The sequence below is a fragment of the Loxodonta africana genome, chromosome 6 (genome assembly GCF_030014295.1).
Source record: "Loxodonta africana isolate mLoxAfr1 chromosome 6, mLoxAfr1.hap2, whole genome shotgun sequence".
Taxonomy (NCBI): Eukaryota; Metazoa; Chordata; class Mammalia; order Proboscidea; family Elephantidae; genus Loxodonta; species Loxodonta africana.
Window position 1 is genome coordinate 1498408 of NC_087347.1, and position 25243 is coordinate 1523650.

Consider the following 25243-nt stretch of genomic DNA (forward strand, 5'->3'; position numbering starts at 1 on the left):
TATAAACATTCCTGAGCTTTGCTGTGGGTGCAGTTGAGGTACTTGGAAGCAGTGAGATTCTTTCAGGTCCTGCTCTAGGATTTGTGAGGCAGGACCACAGCAGTGTTTAGTTGAGGGCTAATTACTCCTAACAGGATTCTAGGTAAAATAAAGACCATCCAGTCAAATTTAAATTTCAGATAATAACAATTTGTAATGTTTTAGTACAGGTATATCCCTTTTAACACCTGGGACGTAGTTATACTAAAGTGTTCTTTGTTGTTTGTCTGGCATTCAAATAACTCGGCATCCTGTTATCATTCGCTAACCCTGGCAATACTAATGCCACTGAGGCAGGATTTCCCTGAGTATTCTACCCACTGCCCTGTGAATTATGAGGCTGTCCAGTCTGTCTGTAAAGACGGTGTAGTGCAGGCATCTAACCACCTCTAAATTTCACAAGGGGGAAGGAGAATCAAGATCAACAAACCAAGGCTGATTGCTATGAGGTAGAAGTCAGACGCACCTCCTCTTGCCAGGCTTTTTACTAATTCTGACACGAACTGTCCTCCCTACTTGGTACTCCCTACTTCCCTGCTGGGTTCAGTTGTAGCAATGGCCATATAGAACTCACAGACCATACTCACAGTTATGGGGTTTATTAGGGAAGTAACGCATTACAATTCAGGTTCACTCAGGATACAGTTCTTCCATCAGGACAGCCTCTCCTCTGCCAGGCTGCAGGCACACCTCTCTCTGGCCCCTCGGCCTCTGGGGCAACTGTTATAAAGCTTTTTTAGCTCTGCCATAAGTGCCTAGAGGTACCCTGCCCCACTGGTAAGCCCTGTGCCCGAAGGTGCTCAGTTTTCTTGCTCTGTGGGCCAGTAAGCTCCCCATGCTTCCTCCTGGTTCTGCTGCCGCCGTTTCTCTGCTGCCGCTTCTCACCGTCTCTCACCATCTCCAGTGTTAGCACTGTCCCTCTCTGTCCTGGTTCTGCTGCCTCTGTCTTCAGTGCTATAGCTTCTCTCTCTCTCTCTCCCCTGTCTCCTCTTTAAGCCTAGGGGATGGCAAAACTGACCAATCCCCTCATTAGGACTCCAGACACCATATTTGCATGGTCCCTCCCCCCCCGAGGGTGCAGTACACCTTATTTACATTACTAGCAAGCTATCCAATCCCCTTGGTGGGCCACAAGCACCTCATTTGCATAGTCCTCACCCAGTCATTTGGTGCGAGTTACAAAGACTATGGCTAAAACCCCAGTAACATTGAGTCAATTCTGACTCACAGCAACCCTATAGGACAAAGTAGAACTGCCCCAAAGGGTTTCCAAGGTGCACCTAGTGGATTCGAACTGCCGACCTTTTGGTTAGCAGCCATACCTCTTAACCCCTACGCCACCAGGGTTTCTAGACTATGGCTAGAAGGGCCACATTAAGTAATTCACTGCACCACAGGCTGGTGGGGACAGACACTACTCCTTTGACTTGAGCATGGGGCACCTCTAATACCTTCAAACGGTTCTTTTCCAGTTTGGGGTTGTTTCCTCACAGTCGGGCGCAGATCACTACTGCTGGATACTCAAGGGGCTTCCTGCACATCTGTAGAGTTCTCTCCTGTCTCTCTCTCCTGCTAAGTCTAACCACCACCACCTCCTGGACTCTCAACTCTGATCCTCAAACCCAGGCTCCCCTTGGGTTCCCCCTCTTTCAACTGCAGTCTGGTAACTCTCTGCAAGCAGTAAACACACCTCTTGTTTTGTCACGAGGAGCCACTGAGCTTTGTTATCTAGTGTCATTGTCTTGAAAAGCATTGTTTCATGTATCTTGCCATTTATCAATTACCTATCTATCACCAATCTATCAATCAATCAATCACCTATCTATATCCATATATCTTTCAGTTGTTTCCAGCAGAAGGGAAATCTGACCTCTGTTATTCCACTTGGCCAGACACAGAGATCAGTTTTACCTTTTTTAAAGGAAAAGTCAGATGGTTGTTTGCTATCAGCTTTATCGAGATCTAATTCATACATCATAAAATTCACCGTTTTAAAGTGTCCAGGTGCAGACAAGTGGGGTCCTGTTGGGAAGGGGAGACAGTCCCGGTACAGTAGGGGGGTCCAGGGTGCGGGAGGGGTCCAGGGTGCGGGAGGGGGGGTCCAGGGTGCGGGAGGGGGGGTCCAGGGTGCGGGAGGGGGGGTCCAGGGTGCGGACGCGGGGGGGTCCAGGGTGCGGACGCGGGGGGGTCCAGGGTGCGGGAGGGGGGGTCCAGGGTGCGGGAGGGGGGGTCCAGGGTGCGGGAGGGGGGGTCCAGGGTGCGGGAGGGGGGGTCCAGGGTGCGGGAGGGGGGGTCCAGGGTGCGGACGCGGGGGGGTCCAGGGTGCGGACGCGGGGGGGTCCAGGGTGCGGACGCGGGGGGGTCCAGGGTGCGGGAGGGGGGTCCAGGGTGCGGGAGGGGGGGTCCAGGGTGCGGGAGGGGGGGTCCAGGGTGCGGACGCGGGGGGGTCCAGGGTGCGGACGCGGGGGGGTCCAGGGTGCGGACGCGGGGGGGTCCAGGGTGCGGACGCGGGGGGGTCCAGGGTGCGGGAGGGGGGGTCCAGGGTGCGGACGCGGGGGGGTCCAGGGTGCGGACGCGGGGGGGTCCAGGGTGCGGACGCGGGGGGGTCCAGGGTGCGGACGCGGGGGGGGTCCAGGGTGCGGACGCGGGGGGGTCCAGGGTGCGGACGCGGGGGGGTCCAGGGTGCGGACGCGGGGGGGTCCAGGGTGCGGGAGGGGGGGTCCAGGGTGCGGACGCGGGGGGTCCAGGGTGCGGGAGGGGGGGTCCAGGGTGCGGGAGGGGGGGTCCAGGGTGCGGACGCGGGGGGGTCCAGGGTGCGGACGCGGGGGGGTCCAGGGTGCGGACGCGGGGGGGTCCAGGGTGCGGACGCGGGGGGGTCCAGGGTGCGGACGCGGGGGGGTCCAGGGTGCGGGAGGGGGGGGTCCAGGGTGCGGGAGGGGGGGGTCCAGGGTGCGGGAGGGGGGGTCCAGGGTGCGGGAGGGGGGGTCCAGGGTGCGGGAGGGGGGGTCCAGGGTGCGGGAGGGGGGGTCCAGGGTGCGGGAGGGGGGGTCCAGGGTGCGGGAGGGGGGGTCCAGGGTGCGGGAGGGGGGTCCGGGGTGCGGGAGGGGGGGTCCGGGGTGCGGGAGGGGGGGTCCGGGGTGCGGGAGGGGGGGTCCGGGGTGCGGGAGGGGGGGTCCGGGGTGCGGGAGGGGGGGTCCGGGGTGCGGGAGGGGGGTCCGGGGTGCGGGAGGGGGGGTCCGGGGTGCGGGAGGGGGGTCCAGGGTGCGGGAGGGGGGGTCCAGGGTGCGGGAGGGGGGTCCAGGGTGCGGGAGGGGGGTCCAGGGTGCGGACGCGGGGTCCAGGGGCGGGAGGGGGGTCCAGGGGCGGGAGGGGGGTCCAGGGGCGGGAGGGGGGTCCAGGGGCGGGAGGGGGGTCCAGGGTGCGGCCGGCCGGGCAGCGGAGGTGGGGAGCCGGGGCGGGAAGGGCGAGGCCGCCGCGGCCGCCCCCGGGATCCGGTCCAGCTCCGGCTGGGGAGCGGAACGGGCGCGGCCGGGAGCCTTACAAGGCCGGGGGGCGCGCTCCGGGCCAAACGCGACGCCCGACGCGCCGACGCACCGACGCGCCGACGCCCAGACGCGCTGATGCCCGTCGCAGGCCACGCCCCCGCCGTCACGACACCGCCCACCCGCCCCGCGACCTGCCGGGACTTGTAGTCCACTGCGGCTCACGGCGAAGGACTCCAAGCCCCAGCGAGCCGTGCGGCGGGCCCGCTCTCCCCGTCTGCCTTTCCACCCCGCGGCCTGCCGGGACTTGTAGTTTAGCTTGGACGGCGACGGGGCGCGGGCCGAGTGGCGGGACTCTGTTTCCCAGAGAGCCTCGGGCCGGGCCACGACGCCGCCGCCACTGCCGCTGTCTCCGCCGGGCTTTCTCCGGCGCCGCCACTGCCTCTGCTTCGCGGGCTCGGGGCGGCTTCCCGGAGATCAGGGGCTGCGGGTGGGGCCTCCGCGGGCACAACGGAGCGGGCCGGGGGAGGCCGGGATGGAGCCCCCCGGAGGTGGGCCGCTGCCGGGCGGGGCGGCGCCGGGGCGGTTGGGGGTCAGGGGCCCGGGGCTGGGGGCGGCCGGGAGGAAGGTCGCCGGGGGCGGAGGCCGGACAGCGCGAGCGGCTTGCTGTCCCCGCAGTGGACTGAAGCGGCGGCCGGCCCGGAGCTGAGGCGGATCCCGGCGCCTCGTTGGGCTGCGGACGGATGGTGTGACGGCCGCGGGCAGACATGGCTCACCTCAGGGGATTTGCCAACCAGGTATGGGGCGGCCGCCTGGGTGGTGCGTGCGCGCATCTGTGCAGCCCAGAAGGGGAGTGCACGTGAGCAGGTGTGCGCCCCAGACGGGAGTGCGCGTGAGCAGGTGTGCGCCCCAGACGGGAGTGCGCGTGAGCAGGTGTGCGCCCCAGACGAGAGTGCATGCGTGTGTGCAGCCCAGACGAGAGTGTGTGCGAGTGTGTACGCATGTGTGCGCCCTAGACAGGAGTATGTGTGTGCGCGGATGTGTACCCAGATGAAAGTGTGTGAGCATGTGTGTACCCAGGCAAAAGTGCATGTGTGTGGGTGTGCGCCCCAGATGGGAGTGCGTGTGAGTGGGTGTGCACCCCAGACGAGAGTGCATGAGTGCATGTGCATGTGTGGGTGTGTGCCCCCAGGCAAGTGAGTTTGTGAGTGTGGGTGTGCACGCCTGTGTGTGCCCAGATGAGTGTGTGAGTGTGCATGTGGGGATGTGCATCCTAGATAAGTGTACATGTGAGTGTGTGTGTGTGTGCGGGTGTGTGCCCCCAGATGAGAGTCTGAGCACGTGTGCATGGGTGTACACCCCAGACAAGCATGTGTAGGTGTGTGCCTGCGTGTGCCTCCAGACAAGGTTGTGTGTGTGTGTGTTGAGTATGCACCCCAGACAAGCGTGCATGAGTGTGTGCACCCCCAGACCAGTGTATGAGTGTGCATGCATGGGTGTGCACCCCAGATGAGCGTGCATATGAGTGCATTTGCAGGTGTGTGCCCCAATACGAGTGAGTTTGAGCATGTGTGCATGGCTGTGCATCCCAGATGGACGTGTGTGTAAGTGTGTGCATGTGTGGATGTGCACCCCATACATGCAGATATATGTGTGCATGCAAGGGTGTGCACCCCCGATGAGTACGAGTATGTACATGAGCGGGTGTGCACCCCAATGAATGCACATATGAGCGTGTGTGTGCACAGTGTGCACCCCCAGAGAGCACTGACTGCTGAGTCTGGGAGGGGTGAGGACCCAGGTACATTTTGCTTGTGTCCCTGAGGGCTTGCCAGGGGGACATGGGTCTGGGTGTGGAGGAGAGGTTCATGGTGAACCCTGTGGCAGGGTCTGTGGGTGGCTCAGACCTGGGGAGACTATTCCATGTACACGCCTTTGTGTGACATAAGCTCTGAGTGTCTTAAAATAGAGCCAGTGGCTCTCTGCGGTTTAGAGAGCAGTGTGGGAGGAGACGCTTTATCTGGGGACGGGGTGCGCCCTCAGGGCTGGGCGGGGCTGGGCACTGGGTGGGGATCCTTTGGGAAACTGGACCTCAGCATCAAGTGAAGTCAGAGGTCAGCATCCATAGGGAGCCTGCGCCTGACCTGCAGTCATCTGGCCATGTTGTGGTCATCTGGCCACGCTGTGGTCATTGGGGCACATTGTGGTCATCTGGCCATGTTGTGGTCATTGGGGCACGTTGTGATTATCTGGCCACATTGTGGTCATCGGGCCACATTGTGGTCATCGGGCCATGTTATGGCGTGGCGGGAGGCAGGGCTAGTACACAGCAGTTTGTGTAGGGAGAACCCTGATAGGTCCTGAGAGGAGCGGGGCTTGACCAGGTGGTCCTTGTGTAAGCATTGGTGCATAGGGAAGACAGGACACGCCTGCGTGCATGTGTGTTTGTGTGCGGATGTGTGTACACATGTGTTCCTTGAGGGAGAGTAGTGAAGAGAAGGCCGCTCTGCAGAGCCGCTAACCAGGCTCGGCGTTTTTCTCTTTTGATTGTTCTTCTCTCACCTCGAGCCGCCTTGAGAGTCTAGCATTGCTGTGTAGGAAGTGGCCATCCAACGGCCCACCCCACTGAGTGCCCTGCGTCCAGCCGCTGGTGCTGAGGAGCGTGCGGGGACTGGAGGGCTTGGGCAAGGATGACAGTGGAACAGAGGGAGCCCGTGGTGGCTGTCGTGTTGACTTCATCCTCGCTGATTGGTCTTGTTCTTCTCGACTCGGGGCAAGTTTTTCCGGCTGTGCTTCTTAAAAGTGCAGCCCCCGATGTGTGCTGGGCCAGGGACCAGCGGGAGAAACTGGGAGAATGTCCACGTGGCACAGAAGCTGGAGTCCCAGCTCAGCTCTGGACTCTGTGGGACCTGCCTGAAACCCGCGATGCCAGGGTGGGGCACAGCTGCCGGGCAGGGGATCCTGGACCATTGTGGCCCAGCTGGGGTGTGTAGCTAACGCTGAGTCAAGCCAGCAGAGTCAGGATTTGTTTTTGACGCTCCACGTCTGACAAATGGCCTGATTAAAGATGCTAAGTGGGACAACCCAGCCTCCTCGGGGCATCTTTGTGCCGTGATAGAAGGAGGTGGACGATGTCCTCCGAGTGACAGAGGGTGCAAGCTCAGGGCACTAGCCAGATTTGCTGAGTCACCCCGGGGCTTCGCGGGGTGGGGGCTGCGTGGCGTGGGCAGACCTGTGGGTGGTTTGGTGGGATGCCCCTGAGGGCCCTGAGTGAGCATGATATTCTCACTTCCAGGTGCTGAGAAAGCCCCGATGCCAGTGGGGGGGACCAGTGGAGGGGCCGGCAGGGGTGTCCCAGGCCTGGCCCATGGCTCTGGGGCACTTTCTGAATGGGCGGTTGGTGTCCTTTTAAGTCTGAGGACCAGGGGCACTAGGACTTTCTGTGATGTTTGAACCTGCAAGACTGAAGTGCTTGGGCAGAGTATGGGCAAGCTGGGGCTGATTTTGGGGGACCCCTTGCTAAGGGGTAGAGGGACTGGGGCTCTCTTCGCACAAGAGGGTGGAGGCCACTGTGGGGGCAGAGCAGGGGACCCGTTCTCATGCACTGCCCCCCTCGGCGTCCCTGACCCCATGTGGCAAGTGGTGGGTGGTACCCAGCGCACTCTTGGGCGGAGGGTGGATGCAGGTTCTTTCACAGGAAGGAGTGTGTTGAGGCACCGGGGCTGTCTCGCGGTGGTGTGGGTCTGGCTGTGGAGCTGCTGTCCCAGCCAGGGCATCTGCCTGCGTGCTGGCCGGTCGTGGGTGTGGGATGCGATGGACGTCCTGAGCAGCCCTGCCCCATCTGCTGTGCAGCACTCCCGCGTGGACCCTGAGCAGCTCTTCACCAAGCTCGACCGCATCGGGAAGGGCTCCTTCGGGGAGGTGTACAAGGGCATCGACAACCGCTCCAAGGAGGTAGTGGCCATCAAGATCATCGACCTAGAGGAGGCTGAAGACGAGATCGAGGACATCCAGCAGGAGATCACCGTACTCAGCCAGTGCGACAGCCCCTACATCACGCGCTACTTCGGCTCCTACCTGAAGGTGCCTGTGGGTGGGGGGCTGAGAGGGTCTGCTCAGCATGTGAGCGTGCTGGGACCCCATCTCCCTGGCCTGAGGGCGGTGTTACCCTCTGGGCTCTGCGGGGCCTCTGATGTGAGCACCTGGCATCTTCTGGGTGGCTGGAGCAGGGGCGTGGTGGGAGGGTACAGGGCCGAGGGGGAGCCCTCTTCCTGTCCTGAGTTCCCTGAGCCCTGGCCACGGGGATGCGTGCCTGGGCGCTGATGGCACCCCTCCCGCGGCAGAGCACCAAGTTGTGGATCATCATGGAGTACCTGGGTGGCGGCTCGGCACTGGACCTGGTGAGGCCGGTCACCCTGGGCCCTGGGACCTGCGGGCAGTGGGGGGGGGGGGGGTGGGGCCGAGGCCCTGTGTCACATCTCCCCGCAGCTGAAGCCAGGCCCCCTGGAGGAGACATACATCGCCACCATCCTGCGGGAGATCCTGAAGGGCCTGGACTACCTGCACTCGGAGCGCAAGATTCACCGTGACATCAAAGGTCTCGGGCAGGGGGCAGGGCACGTGGGGTGTGGCTCGGTGTCACCAGGCTCTGGCCTGCAGAGCCTGGTTCTCTCTGCGTCCTCGGAAACTGAGCTGTTCAGCCTTGCCTGTTTCTGTCAATAGCAGACAGAACCTGCTTGGTTCTTGTCCCCCCGACCCACGTCTAGTGTAATAGAGTCCTACCCGTGGTCTTGTAGGTCTGAGTGGGCCCTGAGGGTGGGGAAGCACAGGGCCTATCAGCTGTCTCTTGGACAGGGCCCCCTCCTGCAGGGCCCGCTGGGCAGTTTAACAAAGGGAATCACTGTGTCCTTGGCACTCATCATCAAGGCAGCACTGAGGGGTGACAGGCCCCGGCCTGAAGCCCCCGGCCTGGCACTCGTCGTCAAGGCCAGACTGGGTCCCCGCAGCACTGAGGGGTGGCAGGCCCCGTCCCGAGGCCCCTGGCTGAGGTGGCCCTGCCTTGCTTTGTCACGCAGCTGCCAACGTGCTGCTCTCCGAGCAGGGTGATGTGAAGCTGGCGGACTTTGGGGTGGCGGGACAGCTCACTGACACACAGATCAAGAGGAACACGTTTGTGGGCACCCCTTTCTGGATGGCACCTGAGGTCATCAAACAGTCGGCTTATGACTTCAAGGTGGGCATGGCTGGCATGTGGGGGTGGGGGCCCAGAGGCCCTTGAGGGACTGGGGGCTGCTTTCCCTGGCAGCCTGAAGGCCAGGTTGACGGGGGGGCGCCTGTTGTGACTGCTTGTTCAGGCCGACATCTGGTCCCTGGGGATCACTGCCATCGAACTGGCCAAGGGGGAACCCCCAAACTCTGACCTGCACCCCATGCGGGTTCTGTTCCTGATCCCCAAGAACAACCCGCCTACGCTGGAAGGTCACCACAGCAAGCCCTTCAAGGAGTTTGTGGAGGCCTGCCTCAACAAGGACCCCCGATTTGTAAGCCCTGCCCAGCTCCGCCCCTCAGAGGGGAACCCCCTTCCTGCACCGCCACCTGTAGGGGTGACAGGCCTGAGGCAGAAGTCCGCTGGCCCATCCCCTTGATCAGGGCCCCCTTGTTGGAGCCCCCCACCTGTTAGTGGCCCCCACCCATTTTGAAGCCCATGTCCAGTGTGGGCCATGCCAAAGGCTGGGGTCTCGGGTGGGCAGAGGATGCTCCTTCGCCCTGATGTGGCCCTGGCCTTGTCTAGTCCCTGTGGGTGGCGGGTGGCCCCTCCCAGCCCCAAGGGCAGTGACAGCCATCCCTCCCAGAGGCCCACCGCCAAGGAGCTTCTGAAGCACAAATTTATCGCCCGCTACACCAAGAAGCCATCCTTCCTCACCGAGCTCATCGACCGCTACAAGCGCTGGAAGGCCGAGGGCCATGGCGAGGAGTCCAGCTCCGAGGACTCTGACATGTGTGTCCTGCTTGTCCCTGGTTGGGGGGCCCTGCTCAGGGCAGGGATTGGGTGCTCGGGGTGGGAGCTGGTGTTGGGCAGGAACCGTGCTGGAACCACCTGGTCTCTGCTGCCTGGCTGGGCTCCACCCAGCGTGGAGGCCCGGACAGCATGGGGGCTCCCTCAGCCGGGGGGCCGTGGGGACGGCAGAGGGGCTTCCTTGAGGCTAGAGGGGCTTCCTTGGGGCTGGGGGGCCTCCGTGGTGTTTGTGACTCTGCTTTTCTCAGTGATGGTGACACAGAAGATGGGGACCAAGGCCCGATTTGGACGTTCCCCCCCACCATCCGTCCCAGCCCCCACAGCAAGCTGCACAAAGGATCTGCACTGCTCGGCTCCCAGAAGGTCAGTCTTCTACCCTGCGGGTGGGGGCAGGGGCAAGAGGGGCAGCGGCGGGGAGGGACAGGGCTTCCCTCCTGTCTTCCTCTGGCGCCCCTGGCTGTCCCAGCTTCTGGTGGTATGGGGTCTGGAAGATGGGGTCATCCTGCGGGTCTGCACACTGCCTTGCGGGGTAGGGAGGCTGGACGGTAGTGGGCCAGGGGCCTGGAGGGCCGGGGGCTTGGAGGGCCGGGGCCTATTCACCACGGATTGTCTCCCTGCAGTCAGCGGAACCAGTCCAGCGGCAGCCGAGGTCGCAGAGCCTGTCCACACTGGTCCGGCCGGTTTTCGGAGAGGTGAGGGCAGCGTGGGTTTGTGGAGGCTGGGGAACTGGCAGGGTGGGTGCACATGGGCCACTCACTTGGACTTTGGCTGCCACTTGTAATGAGAGGTCTGGCCCAGGCCCGGGGCCTGAAGGGTGGCTCCCAGTGGCCGTGTGGCCGCTTGGCCATATCTGGGCCTCTGTTGCTCTGAGACACCACAGCCTGGCGGGGCACCACCCATCTGGAAATGCAGCCCCCTGTCCCTGGATGGCAGGACTGGGGGAGGAGGGCGGTGGCCATCTGGAGGCTGGGATGCCTCTGGGAGAATGGGCCTGAGGGAAGCAGGTGTGAGCTCAAGCAGAACTGTGGCTGGAGGTTGGACACCGTCCAGGGCTTGCAGGTGCAGAGGGCATCCTGGCGGCCTTGTGGACGCCTGGGGCGATGCAACAGGGCCTTGTGGGGCTCGTGCGAACACCTGGGGGCTGGAGAGGACATAGGACGGGGGGCGCAGAGCGTGGTAGGTGAGGGCTGCAGAGGATGCTGGGCCAGGCTGGGCCTTGGGGCATGGGGAGGGCCGCTCCCCTCCCACTTTGGGCCTGTCCCTCTGCAGACATGTGAGGGGGGGCAGGGCTGCTGCCTTCTCATGTGTCACTGCCCTCGAGGTGCTGCTGGCCGCCAGCACCTCTGGCCACAGGACTGTCCCCCCGACCCCCACACTTCGTGTGTGATGAGGACGGTGGGAGATGATACCTTCGCAGCACCCCTGTGTGGTACCTGCCCCTCCCCTGGCCTGAGCCCCAGCCTGGGGTTCCTGATCGTGTCAGCTGCTGCTGGGTAAGGGGCCGGGGGTTGTGTGGAGACCCCTGAGGGATGGCCTTGAAGAGAGTGAGTGGGGGCGGGGCCGTAATCAGGGAACGCTCAGTGACCCTGCCTACCTGCTACCTGTCTAACCGTCTTGGCCAGGTAAGCCCTCTGCTGTGTTCTTGCCCTGGTACCTGTGAGTGGGTGCCCCACCTGTCACCAGGATCAGGTGGGCAATGCCTAGGGAGGTGAGAGTCTGGGTTAAGGAATGACTGGTTTCAGCTTGGCCTACAGGTGGCGGGACAGGCCCAACCAGGGTGCACGCGGTCCCCCGGTCCTGCCCAGGGTCTGTCTTTGCTGTGCACGCTGGACCTTGCTGGCTTGTGTGTTGTTTTGAGTCAGGAGGCCCCTCGATTGGCTTCCACGACCTCAGCTTGGGGGGAAGTGGCCCTGCCTGGCCTAGAGTGCAGGGGTGGTACAGAGGAGGCCGGGGCTTCCAGTAGGAACAGGGTCTCCCACGCCAGCCCCCTGCGTGGTGAGCAGATTCTTCTGCCAGGAGTGCTGCCCGTCCCCTGTACTCGTCCCATCTGGAGTGGCACTGGCTCGGGGGTGGGGTGTGGTGGTCAGCAGTGGGCGTGGTCAGCAGTGGGCGTGGTGGCCAGTGGGTCAGCGGTGGGTGTGGTCACCGGTGGGCGTGGTCAGTGGGTCAGTGGTGGGTGTGGTGGTCATTGGGTCAGCAGTGGGTGTGGTCAGTGGTGGGCGTGGTCAGCTGTGGGCATGGTGGTCAGTGGGTCAGCGGTGGGTGTGGTCTGTGGTCAGCGGTGGGTGTGGTGGTCAGCGGTGGGCGTGGTGGTCAGTGGCGGGTGTGGTCAGCGGGGCAGCGGTGGGTGTGGTCAGCGGTGGGTGTGGTGGTCAGTGGGTCAGCAGTGGGTGTGGTCAGCGGCAGGCGTGGTCAGTGGGTCAGCGGTGGGTGTGGTCTGGTCAGTGGTGGGTGTGGCGGTCAGTGGTGGTCAGCGGTGGGCGTGGCGGTCAGCGATGGGTGTGGTGGTCAGTGGTGGGCGTGGTGGTCAGTGGGTCAGCAGTGGGTGTGGTCAGCAGTGGGCGTGGTGGCCAGTGGGTCAGCGGTGGGTGTGGTCAGCAGTGGGCATGGTGGCCAGTGGGTCAGCGGTGGGTGTGGTCAGCAGTGGGCGTGGTGGTCCGTGGGTGTGGTCAGTGGTGGTCAGTGGGTCAGTGGTGGGTGTGGTGGTCAGCGGTGGTCACCAGTGGTCAGCAGCAAATCTCCCACAGCTCAAGGAGAAGCACAGGCAGAGCGGTGGGCGTGCGGGGGCACTGGAGGAGCTGGAGAATGCCTTCAGCCTGGCTGAGGAGTCCTGCCCTGGCATCTCAGATAAGCTGGTCGCCCACTTGGTGGAGCGGGTGCAGAGGTGAGGGTGCAGCAGGTGGGGACTCGCTCTCCGGCAGCCAGTTTGGCGCTTTTTGTGCCGTCTTCACCCTGGCAAGAAAGGACTATAGGAGCTGCTTCTTCCTTTCTTGTTTAACTGATTCATAGCCATGGAACCTTCTGGTGCCGGAGAGGAGGCGTGGGCAGGGGAGACGGTCCTGTCTCAGGGTGGGACCATGGAGGGAACATGGGGTGTCTGGGGTCTCCCCGTGCCCCGGGGAGGGAGGAGGCCAGGCCTCGGTGCCGTCTGGGCACCCGACCTCTGGTCCCCATCCCCCACCCTGGAGGCCCACCTGGCTGGCACTTTTCTAGGACATGAGTGCCACTCTTGGCCCTCATGGCTGTGGTAGGGGACGGCCCTGGCATGGGCTTCTGACCCTCTAGGACCCCGACGTGGGCACAGGATGGTGCTGCCGCACTGACAAGCCCTCCTCCCTGCAGGTTCTCACACAACAGAAACCACCTGACATCTGCCCGCTGAGGCCACGCTGCTGTCTGAGGGGAGCGGCGTCCCTAACGCTCTGTGAGGACAGTGTGCTGCCAGAGCTGGGTCATGTCCACGAGGACCCTGGGGGCTCACGAGCTGCCCCTACCCCACGCAAAGTCCATCCAACATGTTCACTGGACACTGCTTCCACCCCTACCCGCCTGGGCCCTTCTCAGCAGCTGGTGCCACGACGTAGGACCTGCACAGAGAAGGGCAGGCACCGTGCGTGCATGACCCCGTGCAGGGGAGGGCCCAGCTTTCCTCTCTTTGGGGTGGGGCCTGTCTGCTTCAGGGCTCACTGGACTCACGGAACCTGGCTCCTCCCTGCGGCCTGGGCTGAGGGCAGAGCCCCAGGGCAGCCCTTGTCCTCCTGTCACAGATTGGGGGGTAGAGCAGAGGACAGCAGCCCCAAGAGGAGCGCCCGGCCCCCTGCCCTGCCTGGGACCCTGCCCGCGTGGCCCTGTCCCCTGCCGTGCTGTGTTCCCCACAGTGTTTTGTATTTTAAGAAAACTGAACTCTGTTCCCTGAAGTCTTTGAGGTTAAGCTGTTAGTTTCAGAGAACGCTGAATGGTCCTGCCATCTTCAATAAAGAAGTGAACTGGAGCTGGTAGTGCGGGGCTGTGTCCAGGCCGCCAGCCCCCACTGACCAGCCTGAAGTGCGCACGGCACCTCGAGGGGTGAACACAGGGACGCTATGCAGGCCTGTTGGAGATGGTTTTTATTTTAACCACACACATTTAGCTTGAACAGAGAGGATTGTGCACCCATGTCGCTTGTTAACGATTGGGTACCAATAAATTAAGGGTGTCTACCATGCCTGGTCACAGGGCTTTGGTCCCTGCTTTCCAGAGCTGGTTTAGGACCAAGAGACTTCCGGCCAGCCTCAGGCAGCTGGCGACGGCCTAGGTTGTGTCCAGGCTTCCGGTCCCCCGTGCCCATCCTGACCAGGCTCAGCCATGGAATCACAGGCTCTCAGCTGATCCCAGGGACCCAGGAGACCCAGTCTGACAGTCTGCAGGGAGGGAGCAGCAATGTTGGGGGTGGGGCAGTGCCCCCGTCCTGACGTGGTGCTACCTGCTCAGCCACCCTGAAGGTCGAGAGGGTTGGGGGGCCTGCCGCCCTAAGCCAGGGCCTGTGCATCCCACGCCATCCTGGTGCTGCAGGTGGGCTGAGAGGACCGTCTGCTTCCTGGAGTCACTGGTGTGGATGGGACAGTGTGTGGAGGCTGCTGGTGATGGGTGGCGAGGGATCGTTGGGGGCCGGCAGATGTTTCCTCACCCCCTGCCCTGGAGACACGCTAGCCCTGCCCCACTCCTTGGCAGCTGTCCCCCGTGTCACCACTGGGCACCTGACAAGCCTTCACTCCTGTTCCCCGATGCTGCTTCTGCCTCCGGATGGCAGCCCCATGCAGGGCTCGGCCCACAAGGAGCCCTCCCAGATGTGCTGCCAGCCTTTGAGATCACCTCCATCCACCTGGAGGAGAGGGGCCATCAGGACGCTCACCTGAGAAGTGGCTTTGGAAGCAAAAGAACCACCCCAAGGGTGATCTGGAAGTGGGTGCAGGGAACAGAACGGGTCACTGGGAGGCCCCGGAAGCATGTCTCAGCCTTTCCTGGGGCTGGTGACTCGGGACAAGGAGAACACAGGGGCGGGGTGCTGCCAGGAGTTACCTCTCGAACGTGTACTTGCTCTCCGCACGGAAGAAGTAGACGTGCGACTTGAACTGCAACTTGAAGACATGGTCCTTGTGGATGCCATCGGCCTCCCCAGGGACGCTCACGCTGTAGCCCAGCAGTGGGAGGCTGGCCAGGGGGTAGTCGTCCTGCAGGACAGGATGGCAGGCACGGGGTTCCAGAGGGCGGGGGTGCAGGCCACCCTGCCCCTCCCCCCAGGTCCCCACAAGGCAGCAGGGGGAGGGGCTCCACAGCAGCACCAGGAGCAGGAGAAGGAAGTGGTGAGATGGCATCTCAGGACCAGATGCTGGAAAAGGACGGGAACTGGGGTGTTCTGCCGGCGCCCGTACCTGATGTGTCTTGTAGAAGAACAAGCAGAAGTTGGTGAAGACCACCCAGAGCTTCTGCCAGCCGCTGCTGTTTTTGAACTTTCTCAGCAGGTATCCTGAAAGCTGGTTCTGCAGGTGAAGCGTCAAAGCACACGGCCTCAGCCCGCCCCCGTCCCCACCGCCCAGCCTGTGCTTAGCCCGCCTTCTGCCACTGGGCAGCAGCTCCCTTGTCAGCTTCCTGGGCTCAGTGAGATTTTACAGCTTGATAAACCAGCCAAACCTGTTGCCATCGAGTCGATTCCGACTCATAGCAACCCTTTAGGTCAGAGTAGAACTGCCCCATAGAGCTTCCAAGGAGTGCCTGGCAGATTTAAACTGCCTATCTTTTGGTTAGCAGCTATAGCTCTTAACCACTGTGCCACCAGGGCTCTGAACACCTGATAAAAAAACCAAACTTGTTACAGCCGAGTTGATTACGACCCATAGCAGCTCTATAGGACAGAACAGTACTGCCCCGTCGCATTTCCAGGGAATGCCTAGTGGATTCGAACTGCTGACCTCTTCTTTAGCAGCCATAGCTCTTAACCACTACACCACCAGGGTTACAAATCTGGACTAAACGACACAGCTGAAGTCTTCCACGCACTCATCCGGGTTTAAAGTCAAGTCCACACACATGGCAGGGAAGGGGAGGACGGGTGGGTTGGGCACGGCGCACCCTCTGGTGGGCCAGGAAACCCTGGTGGCATAGTGGTTAAGCGCTACAGCTGCTAAGCAAAAGGCTGGCAGTTGGAATCCTCCAGGCGCTCCTCGGGACCCCATGAGGCATTCTACCCTGTCATATAGGGTCACTGTGTGTCAGAATCAACTCAATCGTAACAGAACTGGTTTTCTGTCTGGGGGACCAGGAGAGTGCAGGGCGTTAGGATCCAGGGAGGGCAGGCGGGCCCTGTCCATCAGGCCTGCAGTCTCCACGCTTGCAAACAGACCTGCCACAGGGCTCGGCGACTCGCGAGTGCTCTGTGGTGAGAAGAGGCTCTGGTGCTCGGACGCCCATTCGGCTCACAGGGGCATGGATGCTGCGGGTGCCCCGTCAGATCACGGGGTGGGAGACACTGGGGCTCCCAGGTGTGTCCACCTGGCCACAGCCAGGTACCAGAGGGGAGATGCCAGGCTCCTCTCCAGGTGTGTCCACCTGGCCACAGCCAGGTACCAGAGAGGACAGGCCAGGCTCTGGGACACATGGTGACTGGGTTAGACCCTGCCCTGGCCAGCAAAGGGTGCAGAGAAAGTTCCGGAGAAACAGCAAAAGGGTGAGGCCTTGGAGGGCCCAGGGTCTGGGGGAAGCGAGTGAGGGGCCAGGCAGCACGTGTACCTCGACGGCAGCGCTGAGGTCGGCCCTGGACACGCTCGTATTGCGGTACCAGCACACGTGCAGTGTGGTGTTGCTGCGGTGCTGGCCGGGCCCCTCCAGGGAGCTGCGGGCACCCTGAGCATCGTCTTCTGACTCCTGCTCAGGGGACGCCTCATCAGAAGGTCCTGGGGGGAGTCGGGTGCGTCACCACAAGTGGGCAGGCCCGGGCAGATGCCCCTTACTATGGGCACCCTGCAGAGGCCCCTCAGGGTGTGCCCAGGCTGGCAGCGTGCTACCAGCGATGGCTTGGGACCACTCTCCACCCTGCCCAGTGTGGCCTGACTTACTAAAGAGATGATGTCCACAAAAGCCCCCTCAGTGCCACTCACCGGGGGTGCAAGCACACACCGGGCTGGCCGGAAGCGGTAGGGCTGGGGTGCCGCCTTTCTTGTCTGCCTCAATTGCGGTGTTGAGGTCGCCCAGCCACTTCTCCATCTCCAGGTGGGTGCTGAGGGGTGGGGAGGGGGAGAACGGTCAGAGACTGCTCGTAACAGCCCCTGGGGCCTCGCTGCCCCTCTGCTAGGTGTCCACAGCTGGAACAGCACCCAGGAAGGCAGCTGCTGAGCCTGGGGCGCTGAGAGCAGCTGCATTGGGGCCCAACGCCTGTGTGAGCTCTGGGGGGTGCCGAGGCTGGGAGGAGAACCCTGCCTGGCTGGTGCAGAAGGGCTGGAGCCTGTGCAGATGGGCCCTCAGGGGCCTGCTGAGGCTGCATCCCATGTGAGCATTCTCCCAGCGGCTAGCAGGCCAGCTCACACCCGACTGGAGGTGGCTCTTTCGACCTCATCGCTCTGAAGCAGTGTCTGAGGGGCCACTTCCCCTACAATGCTCTGAGGTATCCTCCTGACTTGGGGAACTGAGGAGCTAGGAGGGGAGCCCGGCCTGTGCCCCCAGGGCCTGCTCACACCCAGTGGCGAAAGCCTTACCTGGCTGCCACCACGATTGTTTTCTGGGCTGAGTAGATGGTGAAGCAGTGGGGGACTGACCACTCGTTCTCACTCTCCTCCACCTGTGGAGAGACGGGGCAGACGCTGGGCTGAGCATGGCTGCACCCACCTGGAGCACAGCACGGGGTCACTGGGAGTGGTACTGGGGCACTAGGGGGGCCCGGCGCTGCCCGAGGCTGTGTGGCGCTAGGAAGGGGCGATATGGGGGACATGAGGCGAGCCGTGGGCAGAGGCCCCAGCTACTCACCGGCGGGTCCAGCACTATTAGCTGAAAGTCAAGCACAGGAAAAATGTTGAGCATTTTCATTATTATACAGGGAGGTGAGCAACTCAGGTTAGAAACCTGGTACCTAAAACCTACCCACATGAGCATCAAAGAAAAATCTCTGCGGACTAGTCTCAGTTATGAGCAGTCAGATGTAATGACTCCCAAGTGAAATAGCAAATCACCCCTAAAAGTGCATATGGGAAACTATTCCCCAGGAAAGTGTGCTTCCTCTGGGAAAGCAAGGACGGTCCACTGTTGGGAAGCTGACTAACGTGACCCTCCTACCGTGAAGTCCAAGGGAAACCAACCGCCCCCAACATGCTGCTTGTGACAGCCCCTCAGAAACAGCAGGAAACGGTCTTCACGAGCTCAGGATCATCTTTCTCAAGCCAAGAGGCACCATCGCTCCCTCTGTGGTCAGGCCCAGCCAGTTACAGAGGTGCTGCGGAGTGGTCACTCCCCAGGGGGACCCTGTGTGGAGCCCACCACACAGCTTCACACTGGACGCAGACAATCTGAGACAACACGAGCAATGGCAGGAAAGGAGATCCAGATGTCAGGTGCTAGCGTCCCCAGCTAACACATAAACTTCAGGCAATTTCAACGAAAACCCCAATGGCAAAGGAGTTTGTCCAGATGATTCCAAAGCTTATCTGGAAGAATTAAATGAAAACAGCAAAGAGTGTTCTAAAAGGAGGATACCCAGAGAGCGTCCTTCCAGTGACACCACAGAGACCATGGCAGGCAGGGGCCACGGCGGGCAGAGGAGCCCAAGGCTGATGACAAGATCTTCTGCGAGGGCAGCCCATTTGAGATCAGTGAGGAGACAGCATTCATAAAGAGGGGAAACCAGATGTTGGAGAAAAAACATTAAATCCAACCTAGTGAGATCCGTTAAATCCTAGGAACTCAATCAAGTGAGAAAAAGGAAGCCACGAATGTCCTGGGGAAAACCGAAACCAAACCCACTGCCGTCTAGTTGACAGCAACCCTATAGGGCAGAGCGGAGCTGGCTGATTGGGTTTCCAAGGCTGTAAATCTTTATGGAAGCAGGCTGCTACATCTTTCTTCTGCAGAGGAGCTGGTGGCTTTGAACCACCTTTTGCTTAGCAGCTGTGCACTTTAACCACTATGCCATCAGGGCTCCTTGTTCTGGGGAAAAGATGCCACTACCTTGGTGTGGGTAAGGGCCGTGTGAGCCTGATTCTCAGGGCGGAAACCCTGAGGAAGGACAGATCGGGGTGCATGAGAGGGTCAAGCCCACTTGCCCCACAGTGTTCACTGGACACACCCAGGTGCCAGGGAGACCGTGTACCTCTGCCCAGATGCGTCCACATGTGGGGCTCACCGCAAGGACATGATCAGGGGTGTACGGAGAGACATCATTCTAATCCTGAACAACCAGGCATGGCCTGTGTCTTCTGATGGGACTGGAGACCTCCAAGACCCCGCCCACTCGCCCACAGAAGGCCAAAGAGCCCAGGGGATGTGGAGAGAGGTCCTGACACACACACACCAAGCACAACAGAAGGTACAGGTGAGAAACAGCTTGTAGAGGGCACGTCACAGCTGTGGCCACATGAGTGGGTGCACAGGATGCTGAGAACGGCTGGTGGGGGCTGCCTGCCCAGCACACGCTCCTGGGTGGAAATGTGACAAGTGATCTGATTTACACTGTCAGCCGTTTTCTCCTACAATGGAAGTGTCATTTTGCAAAGTGTGCTCTAAACCATGGCAGGTTCTGTGTCCAGGGATGCAGATGAGGGCGTCTAGCCAGCCTGATGGCCCTGCTGCCGGGAAGGCTGAGTAGCGGGGTGGTTGGAGGAGAAGGCGGTGTAGGGGAAGCAGAGGGCTCGGGAGGGCAAGGACAAGAGGAAGCAAAGCAGAGGGTCATACCTAGCAAAAGGAGGCTCCACCAAATGGGTGGAGCAAGGGCAGACCCGACCCCTTGTGCATGGGCACTGGGCAGAAGGCAGGCTCGGGGGCGGGGGGGCGGTCACTGCAATAGGTCTGGACCACAGTGCATCCTTAGAGCAGGGACCTCAAACTCCTGGCCTGGACAACTGTACCAAAGCCTCATGGGACCCTAAGATGGACTCTTGATCGGGTGACCAAATGGCACCACACTGAAACCATGAATTTCCCCTCCCCAGAGGTCACACAGAAGTGTCACTGGAGTGACCTCACTGGCTATAGGCACGATCCACCAGGGTGTCCCATCCCTGCATGCGCTGTGAGGCCTTGTTCACCCGTGGCCACCAGGCTGCAGCTGTGTACTGGCCCCGACAGTCCTGTCCACATATGTGCTGTGAAACCTTCTGTTAAGCCTCGGCTGTCAGGCGGCAGCTGTGGCGGTCATGTCACAGGACCCCGCTGGAGTGGGAATGACAGGGCAACCCATACCACAGGCGTGTTGGGGCTCCCAGCACGGGGCTGAGCGACCGGGCCAGACAGGAGCCCCAGCTCACAATGCACTCCACAGCCTCACTGGTGGCATCACATTTGTATCATTCTCTTAAAACTGTGTGTGCGTGTGAATGTGCTTACGTGTGCATGTGTGTGCACACGTGTGACTGTGTGTGAGTGCACATGCATTTGAGTGCCTGCATGTGTGCACACATGCGATTTGGGCACATGCACATGTGTATGCATGCACGTGTGCATGCGATTGTGTGCACGTGAGCACATGCATGCGGGTGGTCATGTCCATGTGTGCATGTCCATGCGTGTGGTCATGTGCATGTGCACACATACGTGTTTGTGCATGTGAGCACATGCACACGCGTGTGCGAGTGTACATGGATGTGTGCACATACATGTGTGTCATATCACTATGTACAATGTCACGAAGAACTGAAATTTCAGAAGAGAAAATTTCTTTATAAAATCAAAGAAGTAAAAGCTCTGTAATCTTAAGAGTTCAAGGCTCATTGTTCTCCCTGGAGAAGCGGGCTTGCAGGCTCTGCTGGCTGGAAAGCCCTGGAAGCCAGGCCAGCCCAGCAGTCGCAGCTCACACCGTGTGGTTCCCAGGGTCCTGACCGTAGGGCCCCATCTGGAGGTCCATCTGCCAGCTGGCGACAGGCAGCTGGGGCATCACAGGGCGGGGACTGCAGTGGCCTGGGTGAGAACTAGTAGGAAGACCTGGCGGGCTGACTGACTCACCAGCATGCCTCGCAGGGGCAGCAGGCCCCGGATCCGGAAGCGGCTGGTCCCCGAGACGCCTCTGCTCGTGTACAGCAGCATATCAGAGAACTGAAGGCAGAAGGAAGCTCTGCTGAGTGGATGTTACCACAAGTCAGGGGCCCACTCGGTGCTCGTCAGATGAGGGGTCGACTTGCTAGAAACTTTTAGCACAAAAAGGGGTTTTTATTTCATCCCCTCATTTGTCTTCGACCAGTGATACTTGGCCAGCCTCCAGGTCCCTGGTGCCTGGCAGCAAGAAGACCCTCAGCGCCCTCATTCAGGGCACCCCACGCTGGTACCCACTAACAGGACCAGACTGCGGCCCTCGGAGCCCAAGCTTCCCTGTGTGGCTGAAGGGGGTTGTGTATAGCCCCCAGCGAAGCACCCCCGCAGGACTGGGCTTCCCGTGGGCAAGGTGGAGACTCACCAGGAAGAACATCCGCTGCTGTAGCCCCTTCTTGGTGAGCTTGCACAGGCAGCCCTCACGGATAAATTCCTGAAGACAGCAGGTGACGTCAGCGTTGGTACACTCTGCCATCCCAGACAAGCCCCCTCGCCACCACCCTCCTGCCCAGGCAACTGCATCTCCTGGCCTTTCTCCCTGCCTGCCCTCTCAGCACCACTCCCTGATGCTCTCGCCCCCCCACCCCACAGGCAGCACCATCAGGCATGCCCCCCTATCATGGGGTGTTATGTAACGCAAAGGGCAAGGCTAGTTAAACAGGAGAAGCTTCTGGAAGGGCAGCCATGAAGATGGCATCTGAGTTCAGCTTTGTGACAGTTAGGGAGGGGGCAGGAGCAGGTTAGAGAATGGGGGGGCAGCGATACTGGTTCCCACTAAGTGTAACAGGTCATTGGTGCTAGCTGTCCCCACATTACTGGCATTTTTAAAGAGGACCCCTAATACCACAAAAGCTTTGAGACCCAAAGTCCTACACTATGGGTGGGACTGAGGGAATTGCAGGCCCACAGGGCCCCCAAGTAGAGATCCCCCCAGAGCTGTAAGCCTCAGTGTGTTCCTAGGGCCGTCCCCCTATGGTGGTTTACACTCTTGATGGTTTACAGTCCTCTGGCAACTAAGCCTCTGTAGCGAACCCTCTCTGCTCAGAAACCTGGTGTGCTGCCTCTCCTGACTGACATGCATGTTTAACTCCGGGAGAACAGGAGTCCTGGGTTATAAAGATATAACTTTGGAGATTTCTGATCCAGCTCCTGCTGAGCACCTACTGCATACCAGGCCCCGGCCTGAGCTGGTCAGAGGTGTCACCAAGAGGTGGCGTGACCTGCCCAGGACACAGGGCAGTGGGGAGAAGCTGGAATTTGAGCCTTGGCCCCACACCCACACCACCACTTCCCTATGTGGCTGCACTTGTGTGACGATTCCTCAGGCCACCAGCTACGACACTGTGGGAGCACATACCCTTTCCCCAAGAATGCCTGCCAGCAGCAACACCCAGAGCCAGTGGCCAGGGTAGAGGGTGGTGAGACAGGTCAACTAGCATCCAGTAATAGCCAGGGCTGCAGAGAGGGGAGCTGTCCTGAGGTCTCAGATCTGAAGGCCCCGCGTTCTCAGTACCTTCTTCCAGCATGGCTAGCATCCAGACACGATTTACACACACAGACTTGAATACATGTGTGCTTATGGAGAAGTGAAAAACACCTCGTGCAACCCTCAAAACACTTTTCTCATGTTCACAATGTTCAGCTCAAGTAAAGGCACTGGTGACAGAAAGTAACCAGCTCAAGGGACAGATATCAGTGGAATACAGAGTCCAGAAATAAACCTATATGTCTACGGTCAGTTGATTGTTGATGAGGTGCCAAGCCCATCCAATGGAGAAGAATGGTGCTGGGACAACTGTACCTCCACATGCAGAAGAATGAAATTGGTCCCCTACCTCACACCATATACGAAAAATAACTTAAAATGGATCAATGACCTAAATAAAAAAGCTAAGACATACATGTAAACGTTCTCCTAGAAGAAAAACACATGTAAACTTTGGATTGCCGTTGTTGTTGTTAGGTGCCACTGAGTCAGTTCCAAGTCATAGCGACCCTATGTACAACAGAACGAAACACTGCCCTGTCCTGCGCAATCCTCACAATCATTGTTATACTTGAGCCCATTGTTGCAGCCACTGTTTCAATCCATCTTGTCGAGGGTCTTCCTCTTTTTCACTGACACTCTACTTTACCAAGCATGATGCCCTTCTTCAGGGACTGATCCCTCCTGACAACACATCCAAAGTACGTGAAACATAGTCTCACCATCCTTGCTTCTAAGAAGCGTTCTAGTTGTACTTCTTCCAAGGCAGATTTGTTTGTTCTTTTGGCAGTCCATGGTATATTCAATACTCTTCGCCAAAACACCGTAATTAAAAGGCATCAATTTTTCTTTGGTCTTCCTCATTCATTATCCAGCTTTCGCATGCATAGGAGGTGATAGAAAACACCGTGGCTTGGGTCAGGTGCACCTTAGTCTTCAAGGTGACATCTTTGCTTTTCAACACCTTAAAGAGGTCTTTTGCAGCTGATTTACCCAATGCAATGCATCTTTTGATTTCCTGACTGCTGCTTCCATGGCTGTTGATTGTGGATCCAAGTAAGATGAAACCCTTGACAACTTCAATCTTTTCTCCATTTATCATGATGTTGCTCATTGGTCCAGTTGTGAGGATTCTTGTTTTCTTTTTGCTGAGGTGTCATCCATACTGAAGGCTGTGGTCTTCGGTCTTCATCAGTAAGTGCTTCAAGTCCTCTTCACTTTCAGCAAGCAGGGTTGTGTCATCTGCATATCGCAGATTGTTAATGAGTTTTCCTTCAATCCTGATGCCCTGTTCTTCTTCATATAGTCCAGCTTCTCAGATTATTTGCTCAGCATACACATTGAATAGGTATGGTGAAAGGATACAATGCCGGCCCACACCTTTCCTGATTTTAAACCACGCAGTATCCCATTGTTCTGTTCGAATGACTGCCTCTTGATCTACGTACAGTGTTCTGGAATTCCCATTCTTTGCAATGTTATCCATCATTTGTTATGATTCACACAGTCGAATGCCTTTGCACAGTCAATAAAACACAGGTAAACATCCTTCTGGTATTCTCTGCTTTCAGCCACGATCCATATGACATCAGTAATGATATATATCCCTGTTTCCACATCCTCTTCTGAATCTGCCTTGAATTTCTGGCAGTTCCCTGTAATATATTGCTGTAGTCACTTTTGAACGATCTTCAACAAAATTTTACTTGCATGTGATATTCATGATACTATTCAATATACTTCCGTATTCAGTGGGATCACCTTTCTTGGGAATAAGCATAAATATGGATGTCTTCTAGTCAGTTGGCCAGGCAGCTGTTTTCCAAATTTCTTGGCATAGATGGTGGGCACTTCCAGTGCTGCATCCATTTGTTGAAACATCTCAATTGATATTCCGTCAGTTCCGGGAGCCTTGTTTTTTGCCAAAGTCTTCGGTGCAGCTTGAACGTCTTCCTTCAGTACCATGGGTTCCTGGTCATATGCCACCTCCTGAAATGGCTGAACATCGACCAATTCTTTTTGGTACAGTGACTCTGTGTATTCCTTCCTTCTTCTTTTGATGCTTCCTGCGTTGTTTAATATTTCCCCTGGAGAATCCAATATTGCAACTCAAGGTTTGAATTTTCTCTTCGGTTCGTTCAGCTTGAGAAATGCTGAGCGTGTTCTTCCCTTTTGGTTTTCTGTCTCCAGCTCTTTGCACGTGTCATTATAACACTTTACTTTGTCTTCTTGAGCTGCCACTTGAAATCTTCTGTTCAGTTCTTTTACTTCATCATTTCTTACTTTTGATTTAGCTACTCGACATTCAAGAGCAACTTTCAGAGTCTCTTCTGATATTCATTTTGGTCTCTTCTTTCTTTCCTGTCTTTTTAATGACCTCTTGCTTCACTAATTCTTTTCAGAAGTAGACTGCCAGGTCCTTCTTCCTAGTCTTAGTCTGGAAGCTCAGCTGAAGCCTGTCCTCCATGGGTGACCCTGGTGGTACTTGAATACCAGTGGCATAGCTTCCAGCATCACAGCAACATGCAAGCCCCCACAATATAACAAACTGACAGAAGCATGGGGGAACTCTGATTAGGCAATGCTTTCTTGGATATGACACCTAAAGAACCAACAATCAAAGAAAAAATAGATAGACTGGACTAAATCAAAATTAAAAACTTCTGTGCTTCAAAGAACACTATCAAGAAACTGGAAAGACAACCCACAGAATGGGAGAAGATATTTGCAAATCATATACTTAATAAGGATGTAGCATTCAGAATATGTAAAGAATTCCTGTAACTCAACAAAAAAAAAGGAAACACCCCAACTGAAAAATGGACAAGGGATTCCAATAGACATTTCTCCAAAGAAGATATACAAATGGTCAGTGAGCACATGAAGTGATACTCAGTGTCATCAGTGACATGCAAATCAAAACCACTACGACTTCACTCCCACTAGGATGGCTGTAAT

General features: G+C 58.8%; 2 protein-coding genes across 6 annotated transcripts in view; one reads left to right on the forward strand and one right to left on the reverse strand.

Moving 5' to 3' along the window:
• Window positions 1–3897: 3897 nt before the first annotated feature.
• On the forward strand, window positions 3898–13528 carry STK25 (serine/threonine kinase 25). Of its 2 annotated transcripts, none has more exons than XM_064286362.1 (12): window positions 3898–4011; window positions 4200–4318; window positions 7374–7604; window positions 7865–7921; window positions 8010–8118; window positions 8597–8754; window positions 8876–9061; window positions 9374–9519; window positions 9786–9900; window positions 10158–10229; window positions 12285–12421; window positions 12880–13528. In XM_064286362.1, exons 2-12 carry the CDS (start codon window positions 4289–4291, stop codon window positions 12917–12919), a joined length of 1281 nt encoding a protein of 426 aa, XP_064142432.1. In that variant the 5' UTR covers window positions 3898–4011; window positions 4200–4288; the 3' UTR covers window positions 12920–13528. The 2 variants fall into 2 exon arrangements, with proteins under 2 accessions (XP_064142432.1, XP_064142431.1); XM_064286361.1 differs by having other exon boundaries at window positions 3950–4072.
• A 100-nt stretch (window positions 13529–13628) lies between these two features.
• FARP2 (FERM, ARH/RhoGEF and pleckstrin domain protein 2) overlaps window positions 13629–25243 on the reverse strand; it is a 104720-nt gene continuing 93105 nt past the window's right edge. For 2 of the 4 annotated variants that reach the window (XM_064286360.1, XM_064286359.1), the window contains exons 20-27: window positions 21164–21232; window positions 20716–20805; window positions 17265–17347; window positions 16671–16789; window positions 16303–16466; window positions 14949–15056; window positions 14596–14747; window positions 13629–14398 (exon numbers count right to left, since the gene is read on the reverse strand). In XM_064286360.1, coding sequence (XP_064142430.1) covers window positions 14260–14398; window positions 14596–14747; window positions 14949–15056; window positions 16303–16466; window positions 16671–16789; window positions 17265–17347; window positions 20716–20805; window positions 21164–21232 — 924 coding nt within the window. In that variant the 3' untranslated portion in view covers window positions 13629–14259. Of the gene's footprint in view, window positions 14399–14595; window positions 15057–16302; window positions 16467–16670; window positions 16790–17264; window positions 17348–20715; window positions 20806–21163; window positions 21233–25243 lie in introns of all 4 variants that reach the window. The other 2 variants (XM_064286357.1, XM_064286356.1) reach the window with 1 other exon arrangement.